Source organism: Gobio gobio (genome assembly GCF_949357685.1).
Source record: "Gobio gobio genome assembly, chromosome: 4".
NCBI lineage: Eukaryota > Metazoa > Chordata > Actinopteri > Cypriniformes > Gobionidae > Gobio > Gobio gobio.
The window spans coordinates 34,202,245-34,228,533 of NC_137100.1; the positions used below are offsets into that span (position 1 = coordinate 34,202,245).

A 26,289-nucleotide genomic window follows, 5' to 3' on the forward strand; every position below is an offset into this window, starting at 1 on the left:
TTCCTGCTCATAAAACACCCCTGAGGTATACAGTAAACTGTGTCAAACCATTAAAACTCAAATCTTATTTAATGAAGTCTGTGGCACAGGGTGCAGCCTCAGGCAAGACGAGAAGAGAACAAACACGAAGGGAAAGCAATTTTCTGCAGGAGGACAAAAACACTGTTGTGTCAAGAGTCATTAGGGGTTTAAGCTGATGAATTAAATGTGATTGAATGTCATTTAATGCGGCTTACACTGATTTGAAACTGGATTTGAAGACAAATTAGCTCATTTATACCGAAGTAATGCAGTGAGGTTGGTGAAGGAGAAGTAGGACAGATGGACAAATTGGCCTAAGAGTGTGAAGCAGAGCTGAAGTAAAATGAAGAAAATAGTCCAATAGTGGGAGAGACAGGAACAATGTGTTTATCTTCCTAAGAGGTTTGTTTTCGCTTTGTGCATCACTTGTAACAGGAGACTCTACACACTGATCTAAAAGTCTGATGTTGTGTGTGTGTGTGTGTGAGAGAGAGAAAGAAAGAAATGTACACTACCATTTAAAAGTTTGGGGTCAGTAGGATTTTTTTAAGGTTTTTGTTTTTGTTTTCAAAATTACAGTAAAAACCGTAATTTTGTGAAACATTATTACAATTTTAAATAATTGTTTTCTATTTTAATATATTATTACATGCTATTCATGTGATGGCAGTGTATAAATGTGCATAAAAAGTAATTCATAATTCCTATCAACACAATGTGCCCTGCATTTCATTATGTAAGATGTCCCCTGGTGTCTGTATAGTGACACGATCGATAACCCCATTGCTTTCAAAAATAAATTATTGCAGTAAAATATGTGTACTTTTGTGAAGAGCATCAAAATTGTATCCAAATAAATAACCTTCAATTAAATTTCAAATCAGTATGAAATACAACTTTCTTCTGAAATGAACAAAGAATTATAAGAGAAGACACATTTTAAAAAGCCAGATGTTAACCTTTGATTCTCCATACTGAGCCGCAGGGCTCTTGCCGAAGTGACAGTTTTTGCCTTGGGTTAAATTTATAGCGCAGTGTGTGTGTCTCACCTGAAACTGAAAAGTGTCTCTTTGTGTTCCGGAACCATAGTGTCTGTACCAGACAGTTCCTTCATTAACATCTTGCTGTGTAAATGAGCTGGTGGGTGTGGTGTCCTGACCATCCGGGAAAGACTGCCATGCTTCCACAGGACCATCGGCGGGCATAGACACCAGCAAGATCTCTCCTAGACACACACAAGATTACTTTAGAAAGAAGCATTTTACTGTAGTTCATGGCACTGAATTGAGTTCAGAAAGAAAGATAGACACAGAGTAAGGAATACTAGAGACAGATGACGATACCATGTTTGGGCTGTCCACTCTCAGAATGAATGGTGTACAGGATTTCAGAGTCACTGGTTTCTTGGAACTGAGCATTGAGACACTTTTTAGACAGCTGCACCATTCCTCCCTCCCTCACCCAGGTCTTAGGTATTGAACGCAGGTGAGGAGTCACTCCAACCTACAGGGAAGCCATAATGAACCATTAATGGTATGTTTATTTCAGCTTATAACAGCACATAGAATACCTCATAATAAAGTAATAGTTTATACACTACTGTTCAAATGTTCAAATCTCATGCTCACCAAGGCTGCATTTATTTGATTAAAAAAATACAATAAAAACAGGAATGTTGTGGAATATAATTACAATTTAAAATAACTGTTTTCTAACTGGTTTGGCAAAGCTGAATTATTCCAGTCTTTAGTGTCACATGCTTTCATCCATCAGAAAGATCCTTGCATTTTATATTGGGAAACATCAAATCTACAATTCCTATGCCAGGAATCTTTAGATCCTAAGGTTCTCTGAACATCCCAACACTAACTGAGGAGCTCATTGTGGTGAATAAGATCATCTGCTTCACACTCAAAGACTTTCAAGGACGTGGAGAGATGAAAGCTCTGATTCACAGAGGAAACAGCTTGGCACTCTTCCACCACCTTCCTGCTGATCCTGATCACCTCTCTGAAAGCGGAATGGATTTATAAGGCAAGGTTTTCACGGAACGGTTCACTCATGGGTCAAAATGATAGACTCTCCCTTAATTGAGAGTTTTGCTACATTCCATGTAGTGCATTTCTACCTGATCTGACCCTTAAAAATGACTTGTGCTGGTGTAACCTACTGTCGATTCATTCATATTACGTAACACTTGAATACAACCAATTCATTTTGATGTTACATAAAAAAATATTCCCTGACACAACATCTTCTACAGTGAAGGTGATACCTGCAGAGATCATTTTTCTTTTTTTCTCTAACTTTCTCTCGATTTAGAGATCAATGTAAGGCTGACCAATTACATGGATCAGGGACTACAAATGCCAAAGGACTTCTCTTCAAAAGGCTAATTAAAAGTCAGCTTCCTCATGCATCCCTTTTTGTCTTCATTGCAAAAATCCACATGTTATGGATCTTTTGAGATCAGGGACTTTGGCTCTCAGCGCCTTGTGTTGTGGATGTCATTTGACCTTTCCACTCAATGCTACTTATATGATTGCAAAAATTGACCTTGATGAGGCCTTCATGTGACCCTGTTCAATATAACTCGCTGTGATTCTAATGATAAAAACTATGTGCTATTGATCTGAAAATAGAGTGTTTACCCTGAAACAGGGCTACCATTTGTCAAAAGCTTCTTAGGATGGGAGATAACAGGTTTCAGCAGAGAACAAGGCAGGTGTAATCGGATGACACTACAGAGAGATGTGTGGATAACGGTGTATGGAAGGGGGGAAAGATCTTGAAAAGAGCAAACTGTCTCTATCTGTCTAGACATCAGCAGGCTGAGGGCATGTCATAGTAAGAAAGGAGCGATTTCAAGCGTAAAAGGGGTGGTGATGATTATATGTGTACGTACAATGGGAGAGAGGTATGAAATAGTGTGCTCATGGAAAACACTTTGCGCACAGTAGTTGATCCACTGTGTCTCAATGTGCATGCACGGTCAGAAAAAATGCATATAAATATATATACAGGGAGTGCAGAATTATTAGGCACGTTGATTTTCTGATCATATTTTTTTTCCAGGCACATTTGACCAATTCCAAACCACAGTAATCCTAATAACTACTATTGATTTAGTATTTAATAATGTATAAGTGATATATAATTGTTCATGAAGGCTGGAAATGAAAATCACCTTATATTCAGGTGTGCAGAATTATTAGGCATGTTTTCTTTTACAGATAAATTGAGCCAAAAAAGAGATTTAACTCAGACTGAAAAGTCAAAAAGTATTAAATGCCCATGAGAAGGATGCAATACTAATGCAATATCTGGCAGTACGTTTTGGGAGTTCATTTTAGTCCATCCTGAAGTCCGTTTTGCAGAGATGGACTAAAAATGAACTCCCAAAACGTACTGCCAGATTCTGGAAGATGAATTCTTCAAACAGTGGTACTAGAGGATGTGGTGCTGGTCCTTCAAGAGTCACTCTCAACCTATCTGTCCATAAAGCCTATAAAAAAACCTTCTTCATGTATTTTACAACACTTCAGCTTGTGATTCTTATCTAGTGGGGGTCATTTTTTAGGATTCTTTACCTAACTGAAGTCTCTGAGATCCTGACACCTTGCACTTCTGGAGACTCCAGGTAGGTTGCAGCTCTGGAAAATGGTGGCGCTGGAGACTAAAGGGTTCCTGATGGTTTCACCCTTAATTCTTCACCTTAATTCTTAATTCTTTTGCAGTTAACAGGTGTCTTTACTTCACCACCTGTTTTTGTCAGATCCTGCTGACCCAACGAGCATTTCACTGTCCAATGGTCATGCCTTAACTGCAATGTCTAGTATTGCATTAGTATTGCATCCTTCTCATGGGCATTTTAATACTTTTTGACTTTTCAGTCTGAGTTAAATCTCTTTTTTGGCTCAATTTATCTGTAAAAGAAAACATGCCTAATAATTCTGCACACCTGAATATAAGGTGATTTTCATTTCCAGCCTTCATGAACAATTATATATCACTTATACATTATTAAATACTAAATCAATAGTAGTTATTAGGATTACTGTGGTTTGGAATTGGTCAAATGTGCCTGGAAAAAAAATATGATCAGAAAATCAACGTGCCTAATAATTCTGCACTCCCTGTATATGCATATACAAATATCATATTTGTGCTGGATCTACTGCTACAGGGTACATATTAGTATCTTAAGGTGTAAATATGATCCTGTGAGGCAACGGGCACAGTAGTTGTACCCTATGTGATCACAAACAGACACCAACTGTAGACTGTAAAGAGTGGTAACCTCCAACTGTTACCTTAATGAGCAGTTTTTTAGTATAAAAGCATTAAATAAGTGATTTTGCAAGGGATCTTCATCTTAAATTTTAAAGGCAGCTAAATAATTTAAAGCTCAAAGATTTACCCATTTCCCTATCCATTCTCTAAAACTCTTGCCTTATGTAGGGTCGTGGGGATGATGGGGCCTTTCCCAACATCTCAGGCTAAAGGCATGAATAAAGACTCGTTTATACATTTAATATTAAAAATGTTGTCATTTTATAAAAAAAATTCCAAAATTAAATAACTGGCTTTTATATTTTCAAAAAAACTCATTACTAAAATATTAAACTTTTGATTTAATATAAAAACAGATTAGTTTATTATTTCTACTGTTAAAAAACTAGTGCTGACAATAGGAAATAAATAACCGTGATTAATCTCATGATTTCTGACCAGTCTATAGAACGGTAATAATATTAGAATATTGAGATGTGTTGGAAATAGTGATATTTAATTAATTTAATTAATATCTTAAATGAAAATATGTCTGAAAAACTACCCCCCCCCCCCCCCCTCAATGTTAAAAACTCTAGCTAGTGATATAAAAAAAATTCAGTGTACTCTTTTTTTCTCTCTGATATTGTGTGAGTCTTTGACACTTGAGTCTTGAATGATTTCATCATGACAGTGGACATGAAACACATAAATCAAGACATATCGCAGCAGTAGCCTGAGGTTCAATCATCAAGGTGTTTCAGCATCAGGTGAGGTGCAGGAATCTATAATTAGCCACAAAAGAAAAAAAACCCTTGGTCTAGGTCCAAAATGCAGAAGAGCTGATGGCCTGCTGTTTTTTCCACTTTTTTCATTGAAAGAACATGACACATTGATAGGCCTATAAATAATTATAAGGTATCCAGTGTTTAGTTATTAGTTAAAAACATTTACGATGTCAAAAAAACTTCCAATTACAGAAAAATGTAGAAATTAAAAACATTTAGCTGAACATTTTTAAAAAGAGCACACGCCATTTCATGTCATTTTACCATCCTGATGGATGGTTGTTACTGTTTGCACGAGTGACAGAATCTGGCGTTGGAACCAAGTGGCAACCTCCCGCGGTCTCTCTTAAAGCCAACACGGAAGTGACTTAAACGGCAATTCATCGACGCTAGAGACAGGCTCCAAAAGGGAGTCAAATCAGTATCTCCCCCATGTTAAAATGGCCAAATTTACAGCAGAAAAAAAAAATGTTTACAACCTGGTACAAAAAGTCTTTTATGTCTATACAGCTAATTTTTCCCTTCATGACAACTGTGAGGGGGGTGAATTTTAAACGAATCCGTTCAAATGATATTAAGCCTTAAAGTTCTTCATAATATAGGGCGTGGCCAATTGAGTGACAGGTGGATTACTATGGTCAAGCTAGGCGGGTGTGGTTTCAGCAGCCAGTCACCTCAGCTCCACCCATATCCTGCCTCATTATCCCAGTTATCCGGGAATGACTCACTGCCAAGATGGCAATGGCCAACTTTAGGCTTCAAAAACGCTCTTCAGAAACCTACGGGTGACGTCACGGACACTACGTCCATATTTTTTTAGAGTCTATGGTTGGAGCGTTTAACTCCTGAGGGGGTTGAATGTGTGTTGTGTGATGCAGTCCCAGTGATTTGTTCCACCCAGGCAGGACTCTATCTTGAGGGATGAGAGTTGAGCAATTACTCTCTGCTGCTCGGGTCCCGTGGCCACCATTGCGGTGAGGCAGGATCAAGCATGAGGGTTTTAGGCAGAACGCAGGAGGAGTCAAACAGGAACATTTTTGTTTAAGCTCCTCCCGAGCTCCATCTAGATGGTGATATCAAGTGTGTCTGTTCTCTGTGGACCACTGTGATAAACTGTCTTTAAGATTGGGGGGCGTGGTTTGGTATCCTCTCATTCAAGAAAGTCGTTCTGCTGTGGCCTACGCTCGCCTGAGCTCCATCTAGACAGTGAAAACAAGTGTGTCGTCTGGATGTGGGCCACTGTGATAAGCTCTCTTTAAGGTTTAGTGTGGTTTGGCCTCCTCTCATTCTAGAAAGTGATATCAATTGTGTCTGCCCTCTGTGCGGCTTCCTTGGTAAACTGTCCTTGAGTTTGGGTATGTTTGGCTTTCTGCCGCTATAGAGAGTCATTCTGCTGAGACCTCCGCTCTTCTGAGCTCCATTTAGCAGCATCAATCTCCAAAGCAAGCTGCCTTCCACCTCTGTGTGGGGTCCCTTAAGAAACAGGTAGCTCCCTTCTGATAACCTAGGGACAGCCACTTCCTTTTAAGAGGCTTTAGTAGGCAGCTCCCTTTTTTAATATGCTGAAGTTTGAAGGTCACAGCTGCCTCCCCCTGATTTGGGGTTATATAAGCAGGCGGCTCCCTTGTGGTAATGAAGTCAAAGCTGCCTCCCCTGCTTCCCCCAGAAATGGGGTCCCCTAAGCAGGAGGCTCTTTCATTTATCTAGAGGAAACTTCCTTCCCTGTTTTGAGTTATTTTAATAGGCAGCTTCCCTAGAATTTTTTTGTAACATATTCACAAGGTTGCAGCTGCCTCCCCTATAGTGGTTTCTTATGCAGGCGGCTCCCTTCTATTAGCAGTTAAGTGCAAGTGTGCCCCAGAGAACGATAGCTTGTTTGAGCTTGGGCCTACCCTTCAGGGTCCTGTAAGCAGGTCCTCTGCTCACACAAGAGAGCTTGAGATAATCTCCAGATTGCAGGGGCTATCATGGATTGTACCCTCCCTGCTACTGGGATACCTTCTCTTGGGTCCTCCACACTCTGTTCCGGCTCAGGCAAACTTTGGAGACTATAGCACAGCTAACATTTTGCAGCTGTTTTCTAGTTTCCTCTAGTGGGCATAGTTTGCCCTTCCGTCATAGGGTTTCTTTATTAGGGTCTATCGTCCCTGGTTCTAGCCTAGTCTAAGTTGGGGTTCACATTGGTCTTGGGTGAGCATTGGACTCCCCTCAATCAGAGGGTCTTTCTTCTGAGTACTCAGCTCCCCAGAGAACCTATCCCTAGGGCCTGGTGAGAAGTGTATTTTGCTTTAGCTTTGTGTCCCTTCTCACTGTTTGAGCACCCTTAATTCAGGAGTGCTGGCCTTGCGAGATGCTGACTCAAGGTCAGACGGGGTGGAGAATTTTGCTACTAAAAACCTTTCTACTGCTGTGTTGAACCAGATCCCCCTCTATATATGTATAAGGTTTATGCCTCCCCCTAATAGCGGGCAGGCAGCTTCCTTATGTTTCATGAAGCCGCGACTGCTCCCCGAAGATTGAGTTTCCAAGCAGGCGGCCCCATCATGAGTCAGTAATTAAGTTGAAACTGTCTCCCCCTTATAGCGAGGAGAACTCATAAATAGACAGCTCCCTTAGGTCGAGAGTGACAGGCAAGGAAACCATTGTTTTCCTGTTCCAGTATTCACTTAAAAGATAATGTCTGTCGTAGAGGCTGACATTTCTAGACCTTTGAGCTCCGTCTGTCTTAGGTCTTGGAGCTTAGGTGGTGGCCGCAAGGAAGAGTGTCACTGACAGTTCTGTGGACCTGAGTGAGGGAAATCTGACTCCAGTATCTAAATCCATTGAGTCTTTGTTTGTGCTTGTCCCTGCCAATTATTAGTCATTCCCTCAGCATTCCCCAAAGTGTCCTATAGAGGAAAAAGTGTGAGTTCCCATTCGAAAGGGAATGTCTCAGGTTACACTGCATCTCTCTACCATGCATCAGGCCTGCCTGTATGCATCTCCTTCAGACAAACTTGACAGGTGCCCTTTTATACCCATGGTCATATGCAGTGACGTTACAGACTGTCATCGGCCAATGACATTGTAGCATTTAAACACGTAATTCAGACACCGGTCATGCTGGAGGAGACACAACACACATTCCCCAAAGTGTCCTCTAGAGGACGTGTCTCATTCCCCTTCTCAGAGAACCATGGTTACATGCGTAACCTTTTATGAAGAATACTTTTTTGTTCAGGTGAACCGTCACGTAGCAAATCTACTAGGGCTAGGAAAATTAACGCGTTAATGCGGGCAATTCATTTTTTCAGCTTAACGCATTAAAAATATTTAACGCAAATAACGCAGCGTCCGTTTTTATATCCATTTTTGCCTAGCGTTACATGATCACGCTCCTATTCATGTAAATGCTTCCAAGTGCGACAAGACACAAGAGAACGCTGTATGTCAATGTCCTGTCTGTGTGGCTGCATCTCATGTCAGCTAATCGAGGGACACTCTGACACACACACACACACACACACACACACACACACACACACTTGACGCAAAGACAGAATCGCGTCAGTCTCCTGCTCACATCGAGTTCTCCTTTGCTCTTGAACAAACAATAACAACAACACAGAGAATTTTGAGTTTTCTCATATTAGGAGTCATAAATTAGTTAAATAACGTCTTAAATTAATTTAGAGTTGTGAGGAAATGAGATGCGCGGGACAGCGCGTGAGATCCGCGTCATGTTCGTCAGCGGCCGTTCTTAAAGTGACAGGAGCACTGATGATGCCTGTCATTAATGTTCATCAAAGAACAACGGGAACAGAGAAAATTGTAGCTTTAATGATGATTAATCTATATTTAATTTACTATTTTTGCAGTTAAGAAAGGTGTTTGATAACTATTACATTTCTGTATATGTCTAACAGGGAAGGCCACAGGTAAAAATAACATTTATTATAATGGGTTTACGTAAAGAATGTTTTAAGTTCACTTAAATTAAAAGTTGTTTTTTTAAAGTCTAATAAATGTTGAAATTGGGTTCAGTTATACTGTAATGTAACGTCATTAATGTTTCATAGAGACATTAGTATCAGTGGCCTTCATTCATAAAAAGATGCCATTACAACACATATTTAAAATATACTGTCTTTAAATTGTTTCTACATTAATTTGGAGACTAACTGAAATTATTACAATATCAAAACATTAAAAACTTAAAATATTAAAAACTTAGAAAAAAATGTGATTAATTAGTTCATTTTTTTAATCGATTCCCAGCACTAAAATCTACATAAAACCTGTCATATCCGTACCTTTTGTGCAATGCTGATGTGGAACAGGATGTTCTGGTAGCTGTGTCCATCATTGGCCTGCAGCAGAAGTCTGTCCTGATTTCCTTCTGAACCATCATGCACATACTGCAACTGCTCACGATCCAGATCTTCCAGTTTAAAATGGGTTACTTGCACATCACCATGCACATGTGTCAGGTGACCATGTTGAGGTGGATCCAGAACCGTGATGAAAACATCTTGTGGATTATCAAGGTCACTGATGTGAAGAATGGACCTGCTGATGACGGCTGTCTCACCGGTTTTAATGTACAGGATTTGGTTGGTGATCACAGTGGGTGGCTGTGGAAGGGGTTACAAAAAAACATTAATATTATATTCAAACTCAGTGAAAGGAAGGAAACAGAGGAAAAAGTCTAAATTATCAGTAAAATATTTAAGATTTCACAATTGAATACCCTGATTCAGTATTCTTTTTCATCTACATATTTTTCAATTTTATTTTGTGAATTTAGGCATGCAGAGGTAAGAATCTTATCATTGCTTAAAAATGAGGGAAACAGAAGACTGCTTTCTGTGCAGTTGAGGTCTAAATGGGACTAAAGGCCCGTTCACACCCAGGACGATAACCATAAAGATAACGATAAAGATATAGTTCTAAAAATCGTTCTTAATATTAAAGAATAGCAGAGTTCATACTAAAGCTATAACGATAATGGCACAGAGAAACAATATTGTTGGAATCACCTTCAGAACTGTTTCTTTGCAGCTGATGAACGATAAAAACATTGACAGCCAATCAGAATCCATTCTGCTGTAACGAGCTTAAGCGGCAGACAAGCACGCACTTTGAATACACAAAACGATATCGTCCGCTGGTGTGGATGCTAATATAGTTATCTTTATAGTTATTATTCTTGGTGTGAACGGGCATGGACACAAATGGATAAAAATACTGGATGTTGCTCTAGAAGTGAGTATTTGTGTTCAAGGTCCCTGTTTGCAGGCAAGATTTGAATTAGTGTTGTCAAAATGAGCACCAAAGCATTTAGTTAACAATATGCTTTTTGTGTAAAGCAATATAAACGATAGTTCATTAGGTTGCTTTTGCACAGAGATGTGCAGAAAATCAGGCCGATTTTGTTTACCACCACACAGGGAAGACAAGAGCAAACGGTTTATTTGCAAAAGACAATCTTTTCCCCCGGGGAAGGATTACTGCATTTTTTACTCTTTCTCACTAAGGAATAGATTCACAGTCCCCTCTCTCTCTCTCTCTCTGCTTTGAGATACTGCTCACTCAACAGAAACAAGTGATCTGACTTCTTGGGCTGCTGTTATCAATCCATGAGGGGCAGGAATGTATTTTGGGTGTTATTTGTTGCAATGACATCCATTAGATTTCTGTTGGGGAGCTCAGGTTTCTGTGTGTGTGTGTGTGTGTGTGTGTGTGTGTGTGTGTGTGTGTGTGTGTGTGTGTGTGTGTGTGTGTGTGTGTGTTCGTTTGGCTGGTAGAGGTCAGTGAGACAGGCAGTTCTCTGGAGGCTGCATCTACAGTATGAAGTGTAACAAAATGCTGCAGAGGAAAAGAGAGCGAGAGAGAGAGAGAGAGAGAGAGAGAGAGGGGGGGGGGGGGGGGGGGTGCTGGCTCAGTGTGAGCTATAATGCCCTACTCAGAGTGAAGATAATGGGCAGTCAATCTATGTTAAGGATGTGGACTATGGGTGTAAGCAAAGACCGTATAAGACAGAGATGGTCGGCCACGCAATATGGTGACTGTAGGAATACTGTTATAAACATATTTGTTGAGAAAAGTCTTGTACATTGGAACAATATTGTTTAAAAAGCACCCCAACTGAATACTTCATTAAGTTGGTTGAGAACATGCCCAGAATGTGCAGAACTGTGATCTAGACAAAGGCTTGCCACTTTAAATAGGTTAAAATATAAAATAAGATATCATTTGTTCACCATTTTATTGAGGCACTACAAAGTTGTTTTCACTGAGTTTAATATTATTTTATGTAAATGAATGCAATAATAAAACAAAATATATGTTAGTAAATAAGATGTACATAACTATTCTGAAATGCTGTACTAAATGTAATAAAATAAAAATGTGTTATTTACATAATAGTTGATAAAGATAAAAACAAAAACACAACATATTCCCTCCAGGGTTTTGTTAATCAAGGAAAATGCTAAATATCGGCAAATTAATAGGCCTGGCAGTGGGTCTAATGCCGCGTTCCAGGCGACCCGTAACCCGTGTTTTTCCAAACTTCTACCCGTGAAAGTGCACTGGAACGGCAGTCAAACCCGTGACTTCCCACCCGTGAACTCGTACCAGATAGATGTACTCCCAGTTACGAGTTCTGACGTCACATAGCCTGCGAAGCAACAATGGCAGCCCCCATGGACGCGGTGTTTATGAAAGTCGTACATTAAAAACCAAATATAAGGTATTGCTCTAACATTATTTATCAGCAAATGTTATGCATTATCAGCAGCTTTTCTAGTGTTAGCTAGTTTTCAGGCCATTGAGTGCAAGAATAAATTAATACCAAATACATTTCCAAATATACAAATAACGTAAAATAAAAGGTAACGTTATAACAGCTTCTCTTGCTTTATGCGTCGTTTTTTCTCCTCCGTTTCCCTCAAATAAGCAAGGAGTAAGCATCTTTGGCGATAGAAATTATTGTAAATGAGCATAAGCGTTGTACGGTTAGCCATTCTTTGTTTACATCGAGCTACCGCTCCAGGCAGTTTGGCATGACTTTGCCTGGAACGCTACAAAGTCGTGAGTCGTGGTTTGAAGTCGTAATTTACGGGCTCAAAAACCTGCCTAGAATGCAGAATTAGCCCGACAAGCCAGACCCACATTAAGATGTTGTGTCTGGGAACACACCATTGGCAGGGCTCAATCCGAGGGGCGGGATAAACGGTTGTCTTTCAAATTCCCTCTGCACGCAGTAGGATAGCGCCACAACCAACCAGAGCAACGAAGAAGGTGAAGTGGAGCTAGTTGATAGATTAAACTTTTGCCGTATCCGGTCGGCAAAACTCCTAACACATCTTCCTTTCTTAAGAATGACTTCAGTGCCGTTCTTTGTTCTTTTCTTAAAGAAAAGCTTAACCCCAAGTCTTCCAGAGTCGTGGCCAAAGCCGATTCGAAAGACTGCGGTTCGCCAGCTTCTTTGTTTTCAAGTAGCACGCGGAACCACCGCAACTCTGCTGTCATTATGTTAAGCCCGCCCACCAACAATGGAGAGTTGCTAAATGCCCTGGCTGCAAATTATATTTGCTGCCGCTAGGGTGCGTCTAGACTTCTAGGCTAAGTGTGCATACAAACAAATTTGTGCGTGAAATCTACATATGAACATTTCACAAACCCCAGGTACACAAAAAATCACATACTCTCTAAAGATGTGAGAATCTGTGAGAGAGTATGTGTGTGATGAGTGATGAGAATGAAGAAAGGCTATGCAAAAAGCCCTAATATGGAGATGATATAAGCGTGTTTTATGAAAATGGATGACCTCAGGCACTCGTTAATTCACTCTTCAAGATTATTGGGATAAGAATAAGGTTAAGAACAAATCAATGCTTTGTGAATTTTGTGTCATAAGATCTCAAGTGTGTACAAACAATCCATGCGATTAATAGTGAATAAAATGTTCTGTCCTCACAGACTCCTGTCCCCTTTTTTGTTTTATTTGGCATGTAAGAACAGAATGAAGCTCCATTACTCAGCATTCTCACACAAGATAGAAGTGTGTGTGTGTGTGTGTGTGTGTGTGTGTGTGTGTGTGTGTGTGTGTGTACCTGCTGGGACAGCGCCTGCACAGAAACAGTCTGAGGCTGAGAGAACAGCTGAGGATCTGCTGCCCTTAACATGAACTGCCCACTTCTGAAAAACAAGTCGACATTACACTTTTGTTCAGATTCAAGGATATAAATAATATGGGTGAGTCAGGGTTTTCTTACATTTTGCTACAAAACCTAAAATCATCTATATTGTGGGGACCAGCTAACAGAGTCCACACAAAGAAAACAGCTTGTTAAACATATTAAATTATGTCATACTGCTGACATAACCATACTGTATCAAATATATTAATGAAAATTATTAGTTCAGTAAATCAATTGTACATTTCACACTGTGACAGAAAAACAAATGTGTGTTTGTATATAAAGTGGACAAAGGCAACAGAAAAAGACACAATGACTAAAAGAGCCAGAGAAGCATAAGACAGAGACCAAATGAGAAAGTAGCTTTTAAAGAGAAATTATAAAGAAAGAGGGATGAGGAATAAAATAGGAGTGAAAGTGTGAGGGCACACATATCACTTGTTAATGAAATCACAGAGCTGAAGGGAGTGAGATTAGACATTAAACATATAAACTGTGAGAAAGCTGAGAGAAGATTGAAGATCAGCAGTCAGCCTGACTTAGTGACTTCCACACGTGATCAACACAAATGCTGCGGCTTATGGTCACTGTGGGGGGTGTGTGTGTCAAATGCCTCAACACTTCACAGAGGTAATTAAAGCTAATGACTGCGCACACTACTCAACAGTCCATCCCCCAAAACATACACACTCGAAACCCGATCGCCTTAATACAAAGTTTTTTACTCCAGCACATCATCTCTCTGGATATTTTGGTGTATAAAGATCAACAAATATATCAAATCTGTCTGTCTAAGCAGAAATGGGCGTCATCCTGCAGGAATGAAGAACAGAATCATCACCTGAAGTGATATTTCAGGAGATTATTTCTTTCAGAAAATTAAACCTTTTACCTGAACAATAAACAGTGAGTAAACAATATGAAATTAATGATTTTAGACTTCCATCTATCATCTTGTTGATAAATATTGAAGACACACACCCACGTTACACACATACATTCGCTCATGAGACAGCATGATGCACTGTTATGCTGTTAATGATTATCTGTGAAGGACATATCTCTTGTACTGCTTAAGAATTATATGTTTCTAATGACTTCTCAATGTAAAATAAATATCCTGGGGAAATGACCCTGGATTAATTCCGCCACTCCAGGTTACACACACACTCACTTGGTCTGCTCTTTGTGGTGAATGAAGCGCACTGCTCTACGTTTGAGCTGAGTAAAGGTGAAAATGTCATCTCTGCCCAGTGCTCTGTCTCTGTCATTCTCCAGGACCACGAGGTGGCCGTTACTGGGTGGTTGAAGGAGCTGGAGCAGCATGCTCTCTGATTGGCTATCTGCATCCTTAATTGACAGGAGAGCCGGATCCAGAGGCTTAACTCCACCAATAGGAACCAGCAGAGAGCCATTGATATAAAGAGATGGAGCACGGCTGTTTGCTGCAGAAACAAAAGTGGATGGGATGGCCGAATACTCTTACAGTCATAAAAGCATAAGAAACTACAGAATTTCTTTGAATTTTAACCACAAACACTCATTAAAAACATAAAAACAAAATATATTTAAAATAGACAAATTTAAAATATGATGATGGGAACCTCTAAACGGTTCAATATTATGAAGTGCCCATCAGAATCCTTTAAGGCTCTATATAATCTTATTTTGTATCAGATATGTGAAGCAGAAATCCCAGGTTACCGTGGCAGGCTCTTGTTTTTCGGTCAGCATAGTATCCATGACCACAATCCGGGATGCATCGACCACCCTTCAGGAAGGAGCTCTCAGCACAGACGTGACACTCACCTGCACTCACACACTCCAAGCAACCAGCTGAGCATGCTGGGAAATAACAGAAAACAATCTGTCATTAGACACGAGAGGGAACTGCGTCACACTATACTGAGTTTCTCTAAAATTAGCAGGTTGGTAAGCATGCCAAAATGGACAATCTAGGCAGTCACGATCACTCTCTCAGACCAGATTTACAGCACTCACCGGTGCACTGACGTGTCGAGTCGTCTAGAAAGTAGCGCTTGCCGCATTCCAGTACACACTGCCCATTCAACACGGCATACGGCAGCTGGCACCGCTGGCATCGTCCATGGGACTGGCACTGATCGCAGTGCTCATCACAGCCTGTTCATAGAAAGAAAAAAGAAGAGAAAGACTGAAGACATGAAATTTGATTCATATTTTATATGAAATACAAGTTTTTTTTAATGTTTTTGAAAGAAGTATCTTATGCTCACAGAGGATGCATTTTTTAAAATTGAAAACACGGTAAAAATAGTAATGTTGTGAAATAATACTACAATTTAAAATCACTTTTTTATTTCAATATATTTTAAAATGCAATTCATCACTGCGAAGGCAAAGGTGAATATTCTCAGTTACTCCAGTCTTCAGTGTCACATGATCCTTCAGAAATCATTCTAATATGACCCTTTTGTGTTGATATTCTATTACTCTGATTTAGTTCAAACATTGATCAATGTCAAAAATAATTTTTTGTGTGTAAGCCACATTTTTCCCCAGGATTCTTTGAAGACTAGTTCAACAGAACAGAACAGCATTTAATTAAGATATTTGTAACATTACTCTCTTTACTGTCACTTTTTATCAATTTAATATATCCTTGCTAAATAAAAGTGTTCATTTCTTTTTCTTTTTTTTTATCGACCCCAAACTTTTAAATGGTAGTGTACATTTATTATTACAAATATAAAATATTATACAATAACTATTTTATAATACATTTAAATATAGATTAAAATATAATAAATAATAATAGATGTAAAACAAATTCAAGTTTCTCTGTTGAACTGTTTCAGTGTCAGTGAGTTTGATACTACATGCTACAATAACTGGATAATGCTGGATGATATCAATCTAAGACCGAAGAAAGTGAATTTTAAGTGAGAGTCATGCGCTTCTTCAATCTGGTCCATAACTACAGCATCGCTGATAGACTTTCAGTCTAATTTGAAATCAATCCATTAAAGTGCCATTAAACCTTGGCTCTAGCACAGCGGCCGATGTTGGCACTATACAGCTGAAATGAGTGGCCCTCCCTCCCTCACCGACCGTGACAACTGACTGAGAGATTGAAATGTCAAAGTTTATTGAGCTGGAAAATGGATTTGTTGGACTCATAATGAAGGTTGTTAGTTTTGTTGATGACTAACTCAGACATCTCTCGGCATCCTGGTAGAATCCTGGCGAGCAACCTGGCACACAAATGCCATCCTGCAGGACGTATCCCTCCATGCACTGCAGACAGTCACTTCGCAGGGGTCCGCGGCACGCGTTACAGCTCCAGTCGCACTCTGAGAGAAACGAGAGAGTGAGTGCGGAGGGATATGAGAAGAAAATATGATCAATTGGAGTGTGATTGAAGAAAGGCAAATTAAAAAGAAAAAGGCCAAGAGACAGTGATGAGAGAGCATGACCGATTAGCATTAGATTTGCATTTGATTGAAGGAAAAAACTGCGTATGATAAAGAAAAGACCAACCACTTTCAATTCCGTATGCAAATTTTGACAACATTATTGCCTAGAGGAATGGAGAACTTTCTAGAAATGTTAATAACCCAAGAGAGACTGTATGTTACAGTGATTATACTGTAAGAAAAGAGTGTTCAACACAAAGTGGCGTGCTTTAACACCCATTGGAATTGTGATGTAGCAGAAACATGCAGTGACAGATCTTTTCTTTCATTTATTATGTTCAATGAATAAAAAAAAAATTCCGCAAATGAATATAGTTTATTAGTCTATCTGCAAGATGGTTACCGGCCGTTGGGAAGGTAGCAACTTAATACTTAATATTGCATTAATATAGAAAGTGCAATCACAGCTTTAACACAGTTTATCCAATCAGAATGGACCATCTTTTTATACGCATTTATTTTATTTCTTTAAATTTAAGGTTCACTTATCTGCAAAACCAAGCTTGAATAGTATCTGTACAAAAAAGAAATATGAAGGGTTTCAACACACCACTTGACTTACATTGAGAAAGATAGAGACAATGTTTCAGTTCTCAAATCATCTATTAAAGAGAGAGCTAGCCGACCATTTGATAACTCACCACCAGACCTCCGTTCTATAAATCAGCAATAAGCTCATTAAAAAGCCCCATCGCGCGCTTTCTTTCATCCCTCTATCTATATAACCTCATCATCTCTCCCAGCCAAAATATATCAATCATTCATCTGAAAGGAACAGTGGCTAACTTCATTTAACATTACATCCAATTGTCAGTGATGTCCATATTTACTGCTTCAACTCAAAAGCAGCCCATTTGTCCATATGATATTTAGACTGTGTTCTTCTTTCACATATCCATCCATAAAGATACAAACAACAATGATGTCCTGCATTATTGATGTGCTTCCTCCAAATATTGTCAAGGTAACCTTCATTCACTGTACTGCAGGGGTAAACAGCTTCACATACCTGTAACGCGTTCATACTCTCTCTGTTATTTTGCCTTTTTCTGCTTTACTCTCACTCATTCACAAGCACACGCACGCACGCACGCACGCACGCGCGCGCACACACACACACACACACACACACACACACACACACACACACACACACACACACACACACACACACACACACACACACACACACACACACACACACACACACACACACACACACACACACACACACACACACACACACACACAAATACTCAAGGGACAAAAACTAATCTGTCTCCTTTTGATCTTCTCTGTAAATACCATCAAAATAAAATTAAGGTCTCACTGTCTATGTTCCACTCCCAAATCCCAAACCACATCGTATTAAGATCTGAACACACTGACAAACATTAACAAATACCAAATATTAACAAATATCTTCTCTGAAATTAAATGAATTATTAATTCATAAGTAACCAGTGTATTCAAAATGAGCCTCAATTATTAGATATTAAAATGAGGGCTGTCAAACGATTAATCGGATCCAAAATAAAAATTTGTGTTTACATAATATATGTGTGTGCTGTGTATAATTATTATGTATGTAAATATTTAAGAAAAATGTGTTATATTTATAAATAAAATATGTATATATAATATAAATTATATATATATATATATATATATATATATATATATATATATATATATATATATATATATATATATATATACATACAGTATATACATACAAATATTTCTTAAAAATATACATGTATGTGTGTGTATTCAAATAAACATAATAATTATACACAGCACACGCATATATTATGCAAACACAAACTTAATGATTAATTACAATTAATTGTTTGACAGCCCTAATTAAAATGCATTCTCTTTTGTATTTTAAGGATTCATGTTAGATATAATGGACTGATTGGGAGTATGTAGGATGTTTCTTTAAGGCTGGAATACACTACACAGCTTTCAACAGATCTTAAAACAATAGGCATCATACACTTGCCAACTTTGTAAATGGTTACAGAGGAAAATTGGGCATCGTACCCTAAATTAATGCGTATCACACAGTACCAGACTTTCATGTTGTTCCGAACACAACAAACTCACACAGAAACATGGGCCTTGTTGCTAGGAGACGTCTGAAAAATGAAAATAATATGTGTTCTGAAATCAGCACAACATATCAAACGTTTGATTTCCTTCAGCTGAATGGAATCATAGTCTGAAGCTAAGAAATCTGGAACTTTCTGAGAAAACATTGTGTAGTGTATTCCAGCCTTTATATGATGAATGTCCAATGCCGACAAAAGAAGAAAAAGGAGCAGCACGGCCAAAATAATGGCCGATACAACAAACATGCAAATCAAAGAATTAAAACCATATACCTATCTCATGGACAAATACAACTAATAGTTTAGTTTAACACTACAGGATCAGTCATTTAAAATAACTACATTTTAAAATGGCTGAATATATAAGGAAGGAAAAGATGGGTAGTTTCTAGTCAAAATGAACATTTATTTGAATATTTCATGTATGGCAGATGCAGAGACTCACCTCTGCATGTGCGTGTGGTGGTGTTCAGGTAGTACTGATGAGCACAGTTCTCATACTGACACTCCCCAAATAGAAGCACTTTAGCAGGATCTCGACAGGACGTGCAAACACCTGCCATCTCACAGCTCAGACACTGAGTGTCACACACTGAAACACACACATAATAATCATTTCATCAATACTTATTCCTGTATCATATGCAATACGTCTCTAAATTATCATCATAATTAAAACTTGGCTGAAAAACCTATTGTACACAATCTCCTACATACCTTCAGTCATATGATTGATAGTTTATACCGTTTTAAAAGGCTTTTAAAAAGCCAGGTTGTGGTACAGATCTTTTTTGCTTTACTGACTCTTATAAATTAAATGCAAGAATAACTTTTATATTTCTCATAATATTACTGGACTAAAGCAACTTGGGTTAACTTGATTATCCATGCATCATTTTGTTTAGAAAAATCGTGTTAAAATGTATGTAACAAATATGATACATCAGGCTTTTGAGGAATGTTTATTTGTACATTTCTCAATCATCATTGTATTGCATTATACTGTATGTTTTGCTCCCACAAAAAAAAGTTTTAATCATAAAACTAAGCATTTATATATAATCTTGCTAAGACATATTATTGGGAGATATAGAGTGACTGATATTTAGTAGAAGTCGGCTGCTGTACTGTTATGAATTGATTTACATTTCCAGCTATCAGAATTTCATCATACTTTTTGGCCATATAAATATCAGCAACTGCACCAAATTGCCTATTTTGGCTCAGTTTGAGCCTCTGAATAAAATCAAGGTGTTTTTCCTCCTCGTGTATGAGATACATATTCTCCTACAGTGCATCCGGAAAGTATTCACAGCGCTTCACTTTTTCCACATTTTGTTATGTTACAGCCTTATTCCAAAATGGATTAGATTCATTACTTTCCTCAAAATTGTACAAACAATACCCCATAATGACAACGTGAAAGAATGTATTAAAAGTATATATATATTTTTAAATCACATGTACAGAAGTATTCACAGCCTTTGCCGTGACACTCAAAATTGAGCTCAGATGCATCGTGTTTCCACTGATCATCTTTGAGATGTTTCCACCTGTGTTTAAATTCAGTTGATTGGACATGATTTGGAAAGGCACACACCTGTCTATATAAGGTCCCACAGTTAACAGTGCATATCAGAGCACAAAACAAGCCATGAAGTCCAAGGAATTGTCTGTAGACCTCCGAGACAGGATTGTATCAAGGCACAGATCTGGGGAAGGGTACAGAAAAATGTCTGCAGCATTGAAGGTCCCAAAGAGCACCACTAGGACTCTTCCTAGAGCTGGCCGCCCAGCCAAACTGAACGATCGGGGGAGAAGGGCTTTAGTCAGGGAGGTGACCAAGAACCCAATGGTCACCCTGACAGAGCTCCAGCATTTCTCAGTGGAGAGAGGAGAAACTTCCAAGAGAACAACCATTTCTGCAGCACTCCACCAATAAGGCCTGTATGGTAGAGTGGCCAGACAGCACATGACAGCCCACCTGGAGTTTGCCAAAAGGCACCTGAAGGACTCTCAGACCATAAGAAACAAAATTCTCTGGTTTGATGAAACAAAGATTGAACTCTTTGGCCTGAATGGCAAGCGTCATGTCTGAAGGAAACCAGGCACCGCTCATCACATGGCCAATACCATCCCTACAGTGAAGCATGGTGGTGGCAGCATCATGCTGTGGGGATGTTTTGCAGCGGCAGGAACTGGGAGACTAGTCAGGATAGAAGGAAACATTAATTGCATTAATGTACAAAGACATCCTTGATGAAAACCTGCTCCAGAGCGCTCTGAACCTCAGACTGGGGCGAAGGTTCATCTTCCAACAGGACAACGACCCTAAGCACACAGCCAAGATAACAAAGGAGCGGCTACAGGACAACTCTGAGAATCTTTGAGTGGCCCAGCCAGAGCCCAGACTTGAACCCGACTGAACATCTCTGGAGAGATCTGAAAATGGCAGTGCACCAACGCTCCCTATCCAACCTGATGGAGCTTGAGAGGTCCTGCAAAGACGAATGGGAGAAACTGCCCAAAAATAGGTGTGCCAAGCTTGTAGCATCATACTCAAAAAGACTTGAGGCTGTAATTGGTGCCAAAGGTGCTTCAACAAAGTATTGAGCAAAGGCTGCAAATACTTATGTACATGTGATTTTTATTTTATTTTTTATAAATTTGCAAAGATTTCAAACAAACTTCTTACACGTTGTTATTATGGGGTATTGTTTGTAGAATTTTGAGGAAAATAATTAATTTAATCCATTTTGGAATAAGGCTGTAACATAACAAAATGTGGAAAAAGTGAAGCACTGTGAATACTTTCCGGATGCACTGTATATCATACTATATGAGCCATAAAGCCTGATGTATCAAAAATGATTATCAACAAAAACACATATGCACAACTTTTATTTGATTTTGTATAAAGGTTCAATTTGGAGGATGGATGGAATGGATGGATGGATAGGATTGGATGGATGGATTTACTTACTTTGGCACACTCTGCTTTTATCAGCGTAATATCCGGTTGGACAACGAGGGCTGCAGAGACCTGATGGGGCCAAAACATCAGGCGCCAAACAGGAAGTACAGGAGAGAGGACCATCCCCACTGCACTCCTCACAGGAAGAGTGACATTCTAGAGAACACAGGCACATGACAATAAGAATGATGACCAGATAATTACGGCAGTAAGTACGAACACAAGATAATTACATCAAATATCTTTCAACTTTGGAAATAAGGGTCTCTAGAGAGAATTGGGATGGTTGGGCATTATTGACACCTTCCATTGTGTAAATGAATTCTAACTTACTGTTAATAATATTTAATAGTATATTTACACATTGCAAAATGCTGTTGTGTAGATGCATGTGAGTGATTAATGAGAGACTCGGTTTTAGCAGATAATGATTGTTAAACTCTTAGAATCCTAGAAAATAAGAGCATCGGATAATGAATGAGATAATCTTGACATTTTAATCAGCGCTGTTACCAAGGACATTCACATTCCACAACAGTTTAAAAAAACAGTAGACATTAAAAAGAAAAACTGTTGACCTTCAGCAGAAAAATACATTCAAATATGACATTTATTCTGCTCTCAACTTGACATTTAACTTTCCAAGTGGGCACACAGACACTTAGTGCAAGTAAATTCCCATTAATGGTCTTTTGCCTTTAATGCACATAGAGCCAATACAGACGTACACCAACACTCACATATAAACACACTTGTGCACATAGACACTCCCTTGAAAACATGCAAAAGCAGGCAATTAAAGAAGGTCATAATAGTTTATAGATCACATCAGCATCTTAAAAGATTTTGCATTAAAGCCGAGCACTACATCACACTCCCTAATAAAAACAAATGCACCGTCTCATCTACACTGTCAGCAGAGGAGCCACTTTCAAAGCATCACAGGTAATTGCATCAGGGTTATGATAACAGCTGCACTGGCTATATAACATTGAGAGATCATGTAGAATGACAAACCTGTGCATAAAGAGGATGCTGGAACTGAGATTAGACATTGTGTTTGACTGATGATGCTCAATCTACATAATGAAACTCATGCTGGAAATAAAGCAGCACACGGTTTTCTCAGCGGAAGGCAGTTAGATGATGTTAAAAGATGTGATGAATTATCGTTGTGTGATGCAGATTAGGGTTGCACAAAAGCATATTTTGACAATCTTATCACCATGGTTGCGGTATTACAATCATAGTTTTGTATATAAAAAAAAAACAGGAAAAGATTTGTATAATCAGTTTAAGACAGAAAAAAGACAGTGAAGCTCCAAAATTCTGTCTTTAAGCATCCAGTTGTGGGAATGTACTTTATTTTTTGCTTTGAATTAAAAAAAATTCTCATTTTAACTTACTTTTGCAGGCTCCGTGCCACCGATAGTATTTGGGTGGGCATTGTGGTGTACAGCGATCTCCGAGCAGCAGCATCCTGGGAACCTTACACCACAAACACACAGTACCAGAGCCTGACTGCAGGTCTGCCACACACCGCTGGCATCCCACCTCACACTCTGACAGAGAAACAAAGAGACAGATAGTGTTTATTATTATGATGCACATTGATGAGAACATCCCAAACTCAGGAGAGGAGATAGAGGGGGAAAAAAAGATCTCATCAGATTCTTATCTTCACAATTTTCAAAAGGTGTAAAAGTAAACACTCTTTGACTCTTTTATCCTCTCTCACTCCTCATCAACTGTGGGAGTTGACTGGCTTCCCTGCCATGGAGGGCGCTGATAATGAAGAGATGCATATCAGCCAATTAATTCCTCTGTTGGCTTATTTCTCAGGCGGACTATCGGTTCATCGGTACAGATTCTTTAAATTATACACAGAGTTTGTGCTTTACTGATTCATGTAACAAGATCTGAACAGAAATGGAGGTTCGTGCAAAGTTTCTGAGGAAAAGCAATTATCAATGATTAAACTCATTAATCAATCATTAAAAGAACTGCTGTAACCTTTTCCACAAAATAAAAATACGAGCTATGACAAATCGAAATCGAAAACAGGTAACATAAATAATATATCAAACGGTCTACTGTCCTTGCTTGAGCTTGAGATAATAGGGAATTACCTCTTTTCAAGTCTGAACAGAACAGAAATATTTATTTAAAACGCTCTGAAAGTCACATTTTTTAATGGCAACAAAATTTTGCACAGTGTAAGAAATAACTGCTCTCAGCACTAAAGTCAAATGTAATCCAACAATCTAATAATAATCTATCACAATCTGTTCTTTCTGTCGTATTTTACAAATGTGTTGTGCCAATTTATCTTCTAGTGAAGGACTTTCTAAAGCCCTATTCTATTTGTTTCCTCACGTTTATTGCACAAAACCTCTTCCTTTATGAGACACAGACTGGTACTTCAATCACATTTCATTACGACCCAAATAACAGGGTAAAATAATTGAGTAGTTTCATGAATAAAACTGTCTCAAAGCACATTCAACAAAAGCATTAACATACTTCCCCATTTCCATGTTCTTGGCATTGACTTTACAACAATACCTGATGTGCCCTTTGAACACCAAATCCTCCCTTGAAGGCAAATGAGCCCATTTGATATCTTAAACCCAGGCAGGTGCAATGACTTGAGATCTAAGGTGTCGTTTGGAAGCATTTTAACAATGTTTTGGTGATGGTCCGGGAAGATTGATTTTCACTCACCGTTGCAGTAGCCCACAGCATTCAGATATTGGCCCTCAGGGCAGCTGGTTCGGCAGTAGCCGTTATGGAGACTGGCGTGGGCTGGACAGGCAGAACAGTCAGCCTGAGACGGGCCCGTGCACTCCTTACATGATGGATGACAGGCTAAAGGGAGAGAAAATAATGAGCACAACATTAGATTCATAAAAGAATCCATTGAACTGTATTAATCCTCAGGGAAATTGGCTTCTTTTTTTGAGCAGAATAACATCCATAAACACCTTGGCAAGTACGGTCCTGAACATGGAAACCATGAGGACATTTATCAAGACACCGCTCTTGTTGAAGGATACTGGGTCGTACACAGGAAGTACAATTCTGAAAACTTCCACCAGTGCAGCCTGAACATGAGGTGTGACATTCTGAAAGAGAAAAGGAGGTAGAAAGTGATAGTTTTAGGTGAAATATTCGTGTTTAGACTTAATATGAAGTGAACACACTGAAACCACAAAGACTTGCTGCACTAAGTAGTCAAATTACCCTTAAAAAATATTAAATATAATAAAAATAATATTGGGCAGTCATCCATGAAGGGCTGTCGCTTTACTTTCATTTTGTTATTTTTTTTATTAAACTTTATGTTGAAGGTTCGCCGGTTCCCGCCTCCTTCTCTGAACTACAGAGAAGAACTATCAGTTTAGCCATCACAGGAATAAATTACATTTTAAAATATATTAAAACAGAAATAGTTATTTTAAATTGCAAAAAAACCTCACTAATATTGCTATTTTTACAGTTTTTTTAATCAAATAAATGCAGACTTGGTGAGCATAAGGGACTTCTTTAAAAAAGCTTTGAAGTTTAAAAAAATAATATGTAAATGTAAAATATTGACATACATAAAACTTTTACAGGTGTGCACTACCACTATTAACTTATAAGTTATCAGTAAATTAGTGAGCCAACTTCATCACATGGCTCAGGACTGTTTTGTAGATGTACATGATGCTCAATCTGCCTTTAAGCTATGTGTAGACAAAACGCATTTCCTCTAAAAAGGCTGTCAGTCAGACATGAGCCATGTGCACACGGCTGAATGAAAGCCGTGGGCTCCAAAAAGAAAGCCTGTCATGGGTGTGAAGCCTGGACTCGTCTCCAGTACACTACCAGTTTAAATGTAAGAGTCGTTTGGTTGACACATGCAGACAACACACACACAAAAATACATAATAACTGGAAAATACAAACAAACAAACGCGCAGGGGCTCTTGACAATCATGTTGATTTGAAGTAAAGCTCTAAGGAAACAGGTGTCAACAGCCATGCTCCAATGTGACCAAAGTTGTCTGCTTGCCGTTAAATTATTTGTCTGTTCAGCCAGGTTTCGTTGTCAATCAGAACAAAGGGGTTTATCTACCCCTGTAATTCAGTACGTTCCCTAAAGAAGAATAGTAGGTGTGCTAAATACTAACCCAGGCAATTTGTATTCTATTGAGTGAATTGGAGACAAGGCTAAGCTTTCTTTTAATGCAATTCAGACGCACAATAAACATGCCTTAAGGCCTCACATATTGATCATTTTTTCTTTTAAATCACATTTCAGCTCATGGGGTGTGTTTTTAAATGGAGCCAGAAAGATGGGAATGGTGCATCAGTTTTGGAGGTTAGCGTTCACATGGTCTGAATTCTTTAATTCACTCTTAATCAATTTTTAAACACACACCATAGTTTAAAAGTGTTGAATTTGTGCTTGAATTTTGACCTTTACTTACG

The 26,289-nt window shown here is 38.7% G+C and overlaps 1 protein-coding gene across 2 annotated transcripts in view; it reads right to left on the minus strand.

Moving 5' to 3' along the window:
* fras1 (Fraser extracellular matrix complex subunit 1) overlaps positions 1-26,289 on the minus strand; it is a 133,995-nt gene that overhangs the window by 34,177 nt on the left and 73,529 nt on the right. For both annotated transcript variants that reach the window (XM_079815147.1, XM_079815146.1), the window contains exons 19-31: positions 24,798-24,938; positions 24,538-24,681; positions 23,220-23,375; positions 21,823-21,969; positions 19,285-19,431; positions 16,459-16,599; positions 15,269-15,409; positions 14,972-15,112; positions 14,442-14,712; positions 13,181-13,265; positions 9,374-9,694; positions 1,365-1,524; positions 1,071-1,246 (exon numbers count right to left, since the gene is read on the minus strand). In XM_079815147.1, coding sequence (XP_079671273.1) covers positions 1,071-1,246; positions 1,365-1,524; positions 9,374-9,694; positions 13,181-13,265; positions 14,442-14,712; positions 14,972-15,112; positions 15,269-15,409; positions 16,459-16,599; positions 19,285-19,431; positions 21,823-21,969; positions 23,220-23,375; positions 24,538-24,681; positions 24,798-24,938 — 2,171 coding nt within the window. The remainder of the gene's footprint in view (positions 1-1,070; positions 1,247-1,364; positions 1,525-9,373; positions 9,695-13,180; positions 13,266-14,441; positions 14,713-14,971; positions 15,113-15,268; positions 15,410-16,458; positions 16,600-19,284; positions 19,432-21,822; positions 21,970-23,219; positions 23,376-24,537; positions 24,682-24,797; positions 24,939-26,289) is intronic.